Below are 12,473 nucleotides of genomic sequence, written 5' to 3' on the forward strand. Positions count from 1 at the left end.
TAAGCAACATGGCATCCTGGGAAACTCTCTGGACCAGAAATTTAGGTAGTATGGAAGACTACAACACCACTATGCTATCTGATCTCCACTAGAAAAGTGTTGGATTTAAAACTCTTTTAAAGCCCCCTTTCCCCCTTGTTTATTCATGTATAAGCATGGGAGGCAGATCTGAATTAGGACTCTAAGTGTAAAGGTTAATAGTCTCCCTGGGTTAAGCTTCTGGTCCTCATCTACCTGCATTAGGTGCCACAGCTGACCCAACATCTGCAGTTTGTACTTCAAAACAGTGACCTTGTTGATAAGGAAGGGCAACTTTGGAATTCCTGGGATCTCTCAATACTGGGTATGCTTGCTAGAGATGATGGACATTGTAGATCAAAAGCATCCTAAAGGATGCAATTCCTTGTTCCTGCAATAATGGATCACTCTTTTATAAAACAAATTGCAAGCAGTGTTGGTCCCAGTCCAGTTCAGAAATAGAGTGGAGTCCGGTGATAAAATGCCTCTTACCTCCTAGGCTCAGGTCCCATCTGAATCAGATCTCCTGAGCTTACCCCAGAGTGAAACAGATAGAACCACAGTTGGTAGCTACATACTGTATTTAACTTTAATGGGTTGTCAGCTTTGGTCCTGAATTCCAGGCCAGTTTAAAATTTACCCTTTTTAACATAATTATTCAGCTTTTGAAAAGACATTTTCATATTCTGGACTTTGCATTCTTCCGTATTAGAATTATTATGTCTCGGCTACAATCCTTACCCCTCCCTAGTTTCAGCTCAGGCATGATAGCACTGATTCTTGTATTCCTCCCCCTCCTCCCCCTCCTCCGCCTCCTCGGATATTATTCCCACAGCCCTAATTGGTGGTTCATGTTTGCTTATTTAGAGATACTCATTAAATAGTTTCAGAGTAAGGGTTAAGAGATGTGTATTTATTTCCATTAATTAGACAACAGATTAATCTGTTAAGAGGAAAATATTTAATCAACAAATACTGCTAATTGTTAGCTATATTGTTTTTCTTCCTTTCTCTTTAAAACATGCTAGTTCAAAAGGATTTGGTTGTGCACTCTCTCTCACCAACCCACCACGCCTCTCCCGCCTTCCCTTTCTCTCTCTGGCTCTGGTTAGAAAATTTTGCTTTTCCCAGATGATCATTTGAGAGCCCTGGTATGTCCTGTCCCATCTGTCCACTTCAAGGATTCATTTCACAGCTGTTTCAGCTCTTCTTCGTGCAGGGTCATCTCTGTCCATGCAGAAAACCTGGTCTTTGATTCTCTGTAATTGAACCTCTGTCTTGGGTGAGGCGCGTTAGCTGCGCCTGCTGCATCCAGCTATCCGTAGGCAGTCAAGCAGAAGAAAAAAATAGAAGGTTGAAGTACCACTCTGCAGTATATATATAGAAATAGAAAGACACCATCAGCTCCCCAAAGGGGGGAGGGAGGAGAAAAACAAGGAAGAGAACCAAACAAACTTCTTGCCTTCCTCTTAGGGAGGACTCTTTCTCTCTCTGAAATGTAATCTTTAAGTACTGTTCATTAGCATCAGATTAGAAGGAATTTGTGATAAAAACATCATAATTTAATAACGTGGTATTTCCTCAGCTGTGGTCTCTTATTTTGGAAAGGAAGTTTTATCTTTTCTACCATGCTTTCCAGGCAATAGGTAATTGAATCTCATTTGGTAACCGTTGTTAGTATTTGCTGATGCAGCATTCCCTTTAGACTGTTTTTGAATTCTTGGCACGTAGGCAAAAGTGATGCATCTCACAGCAACATATACTGGATCCATGCACAGGATTTCTGATCCAATTTAGAGGCCAATTCAGGACTTTGGATTGTATCCTGATTTGGTCTGGAGCTATTTGTGCACCACTTGATTAGATCTCTGGACCAGATTTGTGTCTATTCCTGAGGCTACTGATGACTTACATTGGAAAGCTAAAATGGCTATATGGGCTCTCTCTCTCTCTCTCTCTCTCTCTCTCTCTCTCTCTCTCTCTCTCTCTGTGTGTGTGTGTGTGTGTGTGTGTATTCTCACTGATGTACATCAAAGATGAAGTGGAGACATAGAACCTAAATAGAGGAGTAAACCTACTAAGATCAAAAGAGGACTGGTGTATTAGTTACTTTTCAAATTTGCTTTCTGCAAGAAGAGGAGGAGGAATGTGCAGGGCCCTCAGTCAAGGCAACTGAGGTGGGAACTGGACAGAATGCTGCTAAAGGGCTAGTGTAGGAAACTAAACCCTTTGTCATACCAGAGGGGAGCAACAGGCAGGTAATAGGCCTTGTTTACATTGGTGTTATTTAATAAATCCTGTTACAAGCAACCTGGAGTTGATGGAGTCATGACCAAGGGACGCTACACTGCCGCTGCCACCTGGAGTGGGTCCAGAGGGCCTCACAAGGTGAAGTGAAGCAAATCTACACATCACGTTTTGCTCTTAGCACATACTGAGTTGGATGAGGCTCTAATCGTATCAGCCTTTTTTCTTTCTTCCCTACGATCTTTTACACCCATCAATGATCCCTTCCCTTCTCCTCCCAGATAAATTTCATCCTCAGGTTCCCTCTTGGTGTTCCCTCTTCCTTGCCTTCCTAGGGCCCTGGAGATACTGACTCTTCCAGGGTCTTGTGGAGGAAGAGCAGATAACCTACCTGGGTTGCTGGAAGCAAACCTCTCTCATACCCTTTGAACAAAAAAGAACCACTCTGTTTTGATCTGAATCTCAGAAAGATAATATATACAGCCCTAATGTATATGGCACTTGTTATGTGCCATAAAGTCAGAACCAATTTATGGTCATCCAGTTAGGGCCTTCAAATTAAGTGAGATATTTAAAGAGTGGTTTTACCATTGTCATCTCCTCTGCCACAAGTTTCCATGGCTTAGCAACGGTTCAAACCCAGATCTCCTAAAGTCCTATTCCATTACTCTATCTGCTAGATCTGTATATCACTGGCTAGCTAGCTAGGTTTTTAAAAATGTAATTCAGTTTTTCATAAAAATTCTTTTTAGACTAAATCCCAAGCATCCCCTGTGAAATTCTTGGAGATGTAGTCCGCAAAGTTTTTGTTAGCATGCATACTCTAGTGCAGGGAAAGTGCCCCAGAGGGAGACCACAGCTGCGATACAAGGATATCTGCAAGCGGGATCTGAAGGCCTTAGGAATGGACCTCAACAGATGGGAAACCCTGACATCTGAGCGCTCAGCCTGGAGGCAGGCAGTGCATCATGCCCTCTCCCATTTTGAAGAGACACTTGTCCAGCGGGCTGAGGCAAAGAGACAGTCCCGGAAGCAGCAAAATCAGGGAGCTGGACAGGGGACAGATTGTATTTGTCTTCAGTGTGGAAGGGATTGTCACTCTTGAATTGGCCTTATCAGCCACACTAGATGCTGTTCCAAGTCCTCCTTACAGAGCACGTTACCATAGTGTCTTGAGACTGAAGGATGCCTAACTGGAGTCCACAAAGTAACTTCTCTAAGCTCTGGTTAGATTCAGTGACTCAAACTCAGTAGTGCTCTCTTGTAAGGGATGTCTTTGTCAGCAGACATGTATCTTAGATAAGGACAAGACAAACTACACAGGATGCAACACAATAGAATACTGTAATTATATTGCACTGTACAGTGGTGCCTCGCAGAGCGGGCGCCTCGTAGAGCAATGAATTCGCTCTACGAGGCTGTTTTTGCTATCGCAAATGCGATCGCAAAACGGTGCCCGTATAGGCGGGAAATCACAGAGTGAAGGTCGGTAAGCTGCTTGCTTACCGACCTTCACTTTGCGACCCGACAATCAGCTGTTCCGTGGCTTCAAAATGGCCGCCGGAACAGCCGAAAGGGGAGGGGAGGGGAGGGCGCGAAAATGGCTGCCGGTATCGCTGTACGTGCCGATTGGAACGCATTAAACGTAGTTTAATGCGTTTCAATTGCTTTTTTACTTCCGTACAGCGATGTTTCACACAGCGAGGGTTAATCCGGAACAGATTAACCTCGCTGTGCGAGGCACCACTGTATGTATTATTTTGGGTGAATGAATATTAGACATACCTATACAACGGGTGATTCATAAATGCAGATGCAGCTCACTGGCCATGTGCTGAGCCTTGGCAACCCCCAACATTTACTTTTGCTGACTATCAGGATGGAAGGACAATTCAGAAATGTGCCAACCTTTGCTGTCATTAACGCCCAATGTTCTTGGTAATCACACTTTTGAAGGCACAACCCAAGGGCATTTCATTTAAATTTAGTGGAGGGCTCAATTCTATATCCCATGCATGAAGACCAAGAGTTGGCAGGTGAACAGTAAGGTCCACCATCAGAAGGGTCCTCATTTGGGCATAAGAAGGATCCAGTGTCATTCTTCTTGTGCAAACAATGGTAGGAGTAGATACTTCTGAGAGAGACCCCAAACAAATATAACTTTGAACCGGAGCATGTTTGGCACCATATTTGGCACAGATATAGCAGACAGTTTGCTCTTGATCCTCCCCAAATTTGGGTATATTTGGGCAAATGATTTTTAGTTATGATTTCTTAAAATAAAAGCTGTTTTTCCTTTCCCCCATGCAGTTATCTGTGACCTTCCCTGTCTACAGATTTTAAATGGATCAAATACACTGAAACAACCAAGTTTGCTTATGTTGAAAGAGAATGGTCAGTGGTTAACTGATGAAAAAAGAAGTCAGCTTCTGGAATTTTCCCTTGTGTAGCTTCACTTTGTGAATGGTAGTGAGTAGAATAGGGTATCCTGTAGACCAGGGGTTCCCGATCCCCAGTCTGCGGCCTGGTTGTGGTCCGTGGCCATGGCAGGACTGGGCCGTGGAGACAGATCTCCCACCCCCCTCGCATGCATTCCCCCCAGCCACCGCACCTGCATGCATGGCCTGCCACCTGCACACACTGGTACCCCGTTCCTCCCCGGCCCCTCCACGAATGCACCCTGCCCCTTTGTGCATGTGCGCTAGCATGCTCTGCCACTCTGTGAGCATTCCCTACCCACCTGTGAGCACGGCGGTGCCCCCCCCAACCAGTCAGAAAAGGTTGGGGACCACTGCTGTAGACCATCTTAGTTGCTGCCATTGGTGTTGTCAACATTCAAACTGTCCTTTGCTATATAAACCTTGGCATCTTTTTTACTACTAACAACACGGGCTTCCTGGCTTTTTGAATGGTGGGTACAGAAACACAATATCCCACATTCATAAACTGGAGGTTTTTTTTGAAGACTTTAACATAACTGAAGTCTGTCTTGAAATGAGGCTATAACATCCCCATTTACTTTCCATATGCTAAATCTACCTGGATTTCATTTTCATCTGCAGAGACTGAATGAAAAGCATTAAAAAGAGAACTTTTTAATATTCTTTCTCTCATGTTTCCTTTTCTGATTAATTATGTTTATTTAAAATGCAAGTGACATTTTTTCAGAGCTTTTCCCTTGCTGTTACATAAACCCATTAACGGCTATTGTCCATAGTTAATCTCTTCTTTCTTTGCTCCCCCTCCATTTCTAAAATAAAAAATGATGTCTATTATTTCTTATCTAAAGGAGATTAGTTCACTACAAATGGAAAAATATTCTTTGCTAAATGAAGGTTTGAACACAGTGCTTTGATAGTATTGGACAACTGCTTTGTTAGCCACATGGTTCAGTATAATCTATGGACTGCAATACAAAGGAAGTTCATTTACAGTGCAATTTCAGTGGCTGAAATCTCTGCTTTGCCTATTAATTTGCACTAAAGTAGGTCCACTGAATCAGTGGGGATTTGATGACTCAGCTCCCTCAAGTTCCATTGATTCAAATGGGCATACTCTATTTATGAATTAATTTTTTGTAGTAAGTTACAGATCCAGTCATACTTATCCATGTTGTGGTAGTTTCTAAGTTTTGTTCCTGAAATACGTGTGACTGCATCAGAAAACAGAGGAAAAATCAGCCATATTAGTGTAACAGCAGCCAGATCATGGGCACCTAACTGGCATCTCTATCCAGTTTCAAATCTCTACTTCTGCCAGTTCGTTTATGAGTAAAACTAAAAGTGCTGAATCGGCCTCTGAAGGCTGTATCATTTGGGGCTGTGGAACAAAAGGAGGCAGCCATCCATGCCAATCTGTATGGATGAGAAATAAAATGGTATGGTTTGTAGGCGCCCTAGATCTGAAATCCTATTCATTCACAGTCACTGCTTACATGGATTGACTTTACTTCCAGTGTAAATATTTTAATGGATTTTTTATTGCTGTTTTCTTATTGTTTGTAGATTTTATTTTCAAATATTTTTTGTACATAGTTGTGTTGACTTTAATTCTTCTGAGATGTTTTTGCCACTGTTTTAGAACAAAGGTTGGGCATATCCTGTGTAGAGATAGGAATATTAATGTTCGTAAATAAATACGAATTTCCCCATCACAGCTGGACCAAATGAGGGTACCATCCCTGGGACCGGACCAAATGTCCTGATGCCAAAAAGGTCCTGCTTTTCTGGCCAGTGGCACCCAGGGCTCCACTCTCTTCCTGCTGGGCTGGCCACTCCAGGCAGGGGTTGGAAGGACAAGTCTCCCCACATGGCTGCTGAGTGGCCAGCTGAGCAGGAAGACAGCAAAGTTCCAGGTGCCATTGGCAGGAAGGGTGGCACCTTCGCAGCACTGGGACATTTGAATGGACGATCCAGTCCCTGGGGCCAGACCCACATTTGGTCCATCTGGGATGGGGATATTCATATATATTTATAAATACAAATATCCCCATCTCCAATCCTGTGTAAATATCATTTTATTTTTGAATTTCTTCTGTGGTATTACAAAATATTAGCATGCTTGTTTGTTGGCTTTTTTTTAAAGTCTGAAGTTGTCTTGGTAACAATGACTCTCATTAAAATTAAAATAAAATCCATCAGGAGTAATGGCTTGAAATGCCAAGAGTAATTGGACTGTATTACCCTTGATTACAACACATCTGATACATTTATAGGCTGCAGATTTTCAGTTAATCCAGATGGTGCGCTTAAGTGTTACAAACTCAAATGCTCTTTCAAACTGGGTAACAGGCAATGTAACAATTCTCTTTATATTGTAATGGTACATGTAACAGCATCTATACCCCAGGATTACCCTGTAACCAAACTTTTTGTAATGGATTCCAGATATTCCACCATAGGTGATTATTGTGACACCTTGAAAACAGAGCTGCCGGGATACTTTTCAGATTTCACCTACATTCTAGTTCCCCCTCTAACAGCTTACTGGAACTCGAATGTTTGTCTTAACATCTTAGAACTACAGAACTGAAAGGGACCCTATCAAGTAGGCACAGTGGAGAATTGAATTTCCAACCTCTGGCTCTGTAGCCTGATACTTAAACCATTGAGCTATCCAGCAGTTATATGTATGAAAGTATGTTTCATGCTTATGCCTTCCCTGTTTCTATTAGACCTCTTGAATTACTAATACTTATTGTAAGACATGATTTCTGATGTTGGGCTTCAGAGAAAGTCTTGTGCATAGCTCTGCCTGAAATGAATTGAAATGCAGTCGGAAGGATTCCTTTGGCAGATCGATTCAAAATTGCTGCATTTTTGTGCCCGGGGAAGCCTTTAGAAATGGAAGGGAGCAACCTTGGGGAAGTAAGTGGGCTGTTCTGAAGTACAGATCTCCAGCCATAGACAAAGAATCTGTAGGTCACAACCATGTTCTTGAATTGCCTCTGCAGGAGATGCCAAGCTACGTTTCAGTAACACCCACACCTCAGTCACCTTGGGCAGCCTCCTGGATGACCAGCACTGGCACTCTGTTCTCATTGAACGATTCATTAAGCAAGTGAACTTCACAGTGGATAAGCACATGCAGCACTTCCGGACGAAGGGAGATTCTGATGACTTGAACATTGATTATGAGGTGTGTTCATCCCTTTTGTGTAATGAATGTTATCTTACGAAATCTGGGAAAATATTTCAGGAAATCAGTCATTGTGGGTGGCACTGGTTTTATGAACAATAAGAATAATGTGCATTCATTTTATCTCCAGTCAGATTTGATTAATGGAACACTGACTTCTACTGTTGCATTTAAAAAAGACAAATCATTCATATATGTTACAAAGTGCATAGGAGCAAACAGGAAATAATGTAATGGCATATGTGCCCAATGCGTTGCAGGAGTTATGAATATTAATAAATGTAGCAACAATACTGTGGTATAGATGTGTCGATACCAAGTGTGTGGTTAGCGTGGTGGACAGTGATTCAGGAATCCTGATTTTAATCCCAATTCAGCCACGGAAACTCACTGGGGATATGGAACTGGTAAAACCACTTCTTAAATATCTCACTTACCTTGAAATCCTCATTAGGATCACAGGAAGTTGATTCCCACTTTACATCACAAATTGTAGGAAAAACAGAAAGTTCAAATTGTGAAAATTTTGTTTTAAAAAACTGAGAGAACAAGTAATAGATCAGTCTTCAATTTTCTTTCTCAAATACAAAACAGTTTTAGCACACAAATCATTTTGAATAATCCTATGAAATGTAATGTCTCTTAAATGTTTCTATTTTTGCCACATCAAAGTCTCATTTTGCATGCCTTTTCTTTTGCAGTTTTTTTCACTGATTCCTTCAGGTTAATGGTTGATGCTCAACTGATATATCAATGACATGTTCAATTGATATACAGTGGGGTCTCTACTTAAGAACGTCCCTACTTAAGAACAATTCCACTTAAGAACAGCTCCATTTGCTAAATTTTGCTTCTACTTGAGAACAAAAATCCAGATAAGAACAGGGAAAAAAAAACTTTCCTGCTCTTTTTTTAACCTTAGGTCATCTTAGGTTAAAAAAAGTTCTCCCCCTAGTGGTAGAGTACGTATTAACCAGCTTTGCATTAGTTCCTATGGGAACTAATGCTTCAATGTACGAACGCACCTCTACATAAAAAAAAAACAGCCAAAACGGATTAATTGGTTTTCAGTCCATTGCTTCAAAATTAGCTTCATCAGAAGTGCTTTTAACACTGTTCCCTGACCTAAGGGGAAAAAAAGAAAAAAATCCCCCTCTAGTGGTAGAAGGCGGAATAGCAGCTTCCCATTAGTTTCTATGGACGGAAAAGAGCAGATACGGATTAAATGGTTTTCAATGCATTCCTATGGGAAATGCAGATTCTACATAAGAACTTTTCCACTTGAGAACCACCTTCCAATACGGATTAAGTTCTTAAGTAGAGACCCCACTGTAGTTGCCAAAACAACTAGTCTACTTTGAAGCATTGTTGAGCGTAAATATGTTTTTTAAGCTTGAGCTTTGAGAAACTGCATTCACCACTACCCACTGATACTGGAAGTGTGAGAAGGATCCTTAGAGACACAGAAACATTAGGCACACCTATCCAGGAGTTTTTGTTGCACTATGAAGAGAAGTAGCCCTTGTGGTGGCATAGACTTTGGAAGTCTTTGAGCTATTGCTATAAGTTCACAGCACAGATCTTCAGCATCAATATCTTTGTTTCCATTGTGCATCAATGATTTCAGAGTAGCGGTCCACCTGGATGATCTTCTATAAGTGAGTACAAGCACATTTTCAGGCAGTTCAGAACAGTGCCCATGGCCATGACTCCAAAGAAGACTGCTTAAAAACTCTTAACTTAAAAACTCATTCAGAATAAATTATTATTAAAAATCACGTAATTAAATTTATGTGAAATGACTGCCAGGTTGCCATTGTAGGAACTATCCTCATAAGAAAATAAAAGAAGCCATGTTGGATCAGGCCAATGACCCACCTAGTACAACACTCTCTGTCACACAGTGGCCACACAGTGGTGTAGAACATGACTGTGCCCTCTTATGTAGATATATAGACACATCCTATAGCCAGCAAAACACAAGAACTTCAGCAAGCAGGCAAATGAAGCTATTTCAATGAGGAAGACCTTACTCTCCCCCAGTGTTCCATTTCCCAAATACAATGTAATGATAACAGAAGTAACTGGAATGTAAAAAGAAGATAGAAACTCACTTTTCCCCAGATGTCATTGGGAACACCATCCAAGCGAACACGTTCAGCCTTGCAGTTGCAGTGTAAGAGTTGCCACATTGAAAGTGAAACCGAAGTTCCCTCTAATTTACACTAGGGGATGTTGGGTCTGGCACACAGAATTGGGGATTTTTAAAAGAGGCATGAACAAGAGATTAGTAGATCTTCTAGGTCAGAGGTCACAAAGTAGAATTTCTGCTCACAAGCTGACTTGGCTTAAACCAGTGACACAAAACCAACCACGACTGTCCTGAAGATTCCCACTCCTCCCACTGTACAGCCTCCAGTGGCTGCCCAGGACACTCCCCGCTCTGCCTCTGGGTGCAATTCTTAGAGGTGCAGGTGGCAGGAGCTGGTGTTTCCATGTCTTTTGTGTGTGTGTGTGTGTGTGTGTGTGTGTGTGTGTGTGTGTGTGTGTATGTTTGTGGTGGCGACAGCCATTGTCATCTTGGCTCTCCCTCCCTTCCTTCCCAAAATCCAGGATCAGAGGATGGGTAAGTATTTCTCGATGGCAATTTATGGCTCGTGTGCCCACAGAGAGGGCTCTGCATGCCAGCTGTGGCACGCATGCCATAGGTTCACCATTGCTGTCTTAGAGGGAACATTGGTTAAGCCCCTCCCAAACTAGAAGTCTGTCTTCAGTTATAACTAGGGGGATATAGGTCATCCAGCAGTGCGACCAGTGCCGTCTCTGTACCATAGCGCGGCCTGAAGCCCGAGTGAAATGGGTCCAGAGCATTGGTTTCGTCTAAGAGCGCCTGAAGCTGATCTGCCACCACTCTCTCAACCACGTTGCTTCAGATGGTCCAGAATGCAGCAGCCAGGCTTATTAGTGGGATGAGAAAATTTCAGCATATCTCCCCCACTCTGGCTGCACTGCACTGGTTACCTATTCGTTTCCACATCGACTTCAAAGTGTTAATGATCACATATAAAGCCCTAAACGGTTTGGGACCTCAATATTTGGCAGATCACCTCCTCCTGCCCAGGTCTACCCAAATCATCCGAAAAAGCCAGCAGGGGTGGCTGAGGGGACTGACGCCGAGGGAGGCCCGGAAGGAGAAAACAAGAAAGCGGGCCTTCTCGGCGGTCGCCCCTTGGCTGTGGAACACAATCCTCACTGAAATTCAGCTGGCACCCTCGCTGGGTGTTTTCAAAACTGGGTGTTATTCAAACAGGCCTTCCCCCCAGTCAACTAAGTAATTTTTTCTTTTTCTTTTTTTCCCCTCTTGTTTCTTGACTTTTGCCATCTTGTATTACAGTGGTGCCTCGCATAGCGAGGTTAATCCGTTCCGGATTAACCTTCGCTATGCTGAAGCATCGCTGAACGGGGCAGCGATTTCTATTGGAACGCATTAAACATCGTTTAATGCGTTCCAAATAGGCCAAATACTCACCGTTCAGCGAAGCTTCAGGATGGCCGGCAGCCATTTTCGCGCCCTCGCCTCGCTTAACGAGGGCGCGAAAACGCTGCGCGCGGCCATTTTAGGCCATTTCCCGGCTTCCGGCGGCCATTTTGGCCGCCGAACAGCTGATCGGCGGGGGTCGTTTTGCGAAGATCGGTAAGCGAAACGCTTACCGGTCTTCGCAAAGCGAATTTTTCCCTATGGGAACAACGTTGTGCGATCGCATTAGCGATCCGAAAAAACGGATCGCTATGCGATTTAATCGTTATACGGTGCGCTCGTTAAGCGAGGCATCACTGTATATATGTTACTTATACTGTATGCTGTTTTAATGTGTTTTAACTTATGTAAGCCGCCCCGAGTAGACATTGTCTAGAGGGGCGGGGTAAAAATCAAATAAATAAATAAATAAATAAATAAATAAATAAATAAATAAATAAATAAATAAATAAATAAATAAATAAATAAATAAAGCTTAAAAGAGACCAAAAGCTAAGTGAGAGAAGCTTCACCAAAATTTTCTCCCCTACTGCTGCCTGTTCATTAGCCCTGTTCGATGACTTATAACCCCAGGAAGTAGATCACAGTGGCTGGTGTCAATGGGACATTTGTAAGAAATAGGGGTTGCAGCAGGGGTCACCTTGGGGGGGGGACTCAAGGGTATGCAGTACTGGCTACTCTGAAAGTTATTTATTTATTTTTACTTACCCAGTTTTTTGCTTCCTTCCATTGATGCCAGGGGTGATATATGCAAATGAGTTATGCTAATGAGAGTATCAGCAACCCTTTTGCTATGACATGACCCCTGGTTTGCAGTATAAAGAAAAATTTTATAAGACTTTATAAATAATTATATTCCATAGCACTGTTGTGGTATTTATCTTAAAATTTTAAAATATAAATTTTCAGTTGCAATTTTTTTCAAGAAACTAGTCTGTATAAAACTGTGTCTCTCTCAGATCAGTTCTGTGCTCCTCTGAGTTCAGCCCTGTGACCCCCTGAGGTCAGGTTTGCGCCCCTCTCAGGTCTGCGC

At 42.5% G+C, this 12,473-nt stretch overlaps 1 protein-coding gene across 1 annotated transcript in view; it reads left to right on the top strand.

Annotated features, from left to right (window-relative positions):
• Window positions 1-12,473, top strand: part of CNTNAP5 (contactin associated protein family member 5) — a 491,198-nt gene that overhangs the window by 215,005 nt on the left and 263,720 nt on the right. Inside the window, exon 6 of the mRNA XM_020805439.3 lies at window positions 7,718-7,902. Coding sequence (XP_020661098.3) covers window positions 7,718-7,902 — 185 coding nt within the window. The remainder of the gene's footprint in view (window positions 1-7,717; window positions 7,903-12,473) is intronic.

Source organism: Pogona vitticeps, chromosome 1, assembly GCF_051106095.1.
Source record: "Pogona vitticeps strain Pit_001003342236 chromosome 1, PviZW2.1, whole genome shotgun sequence".
NCBI classification, from domain to species: domain Eukaryota; kingdom Metazoa; phylum Chordata; class Lepidosauria; order Squamata; family Agamidae; genus Pogona; species Pogona vitticeps.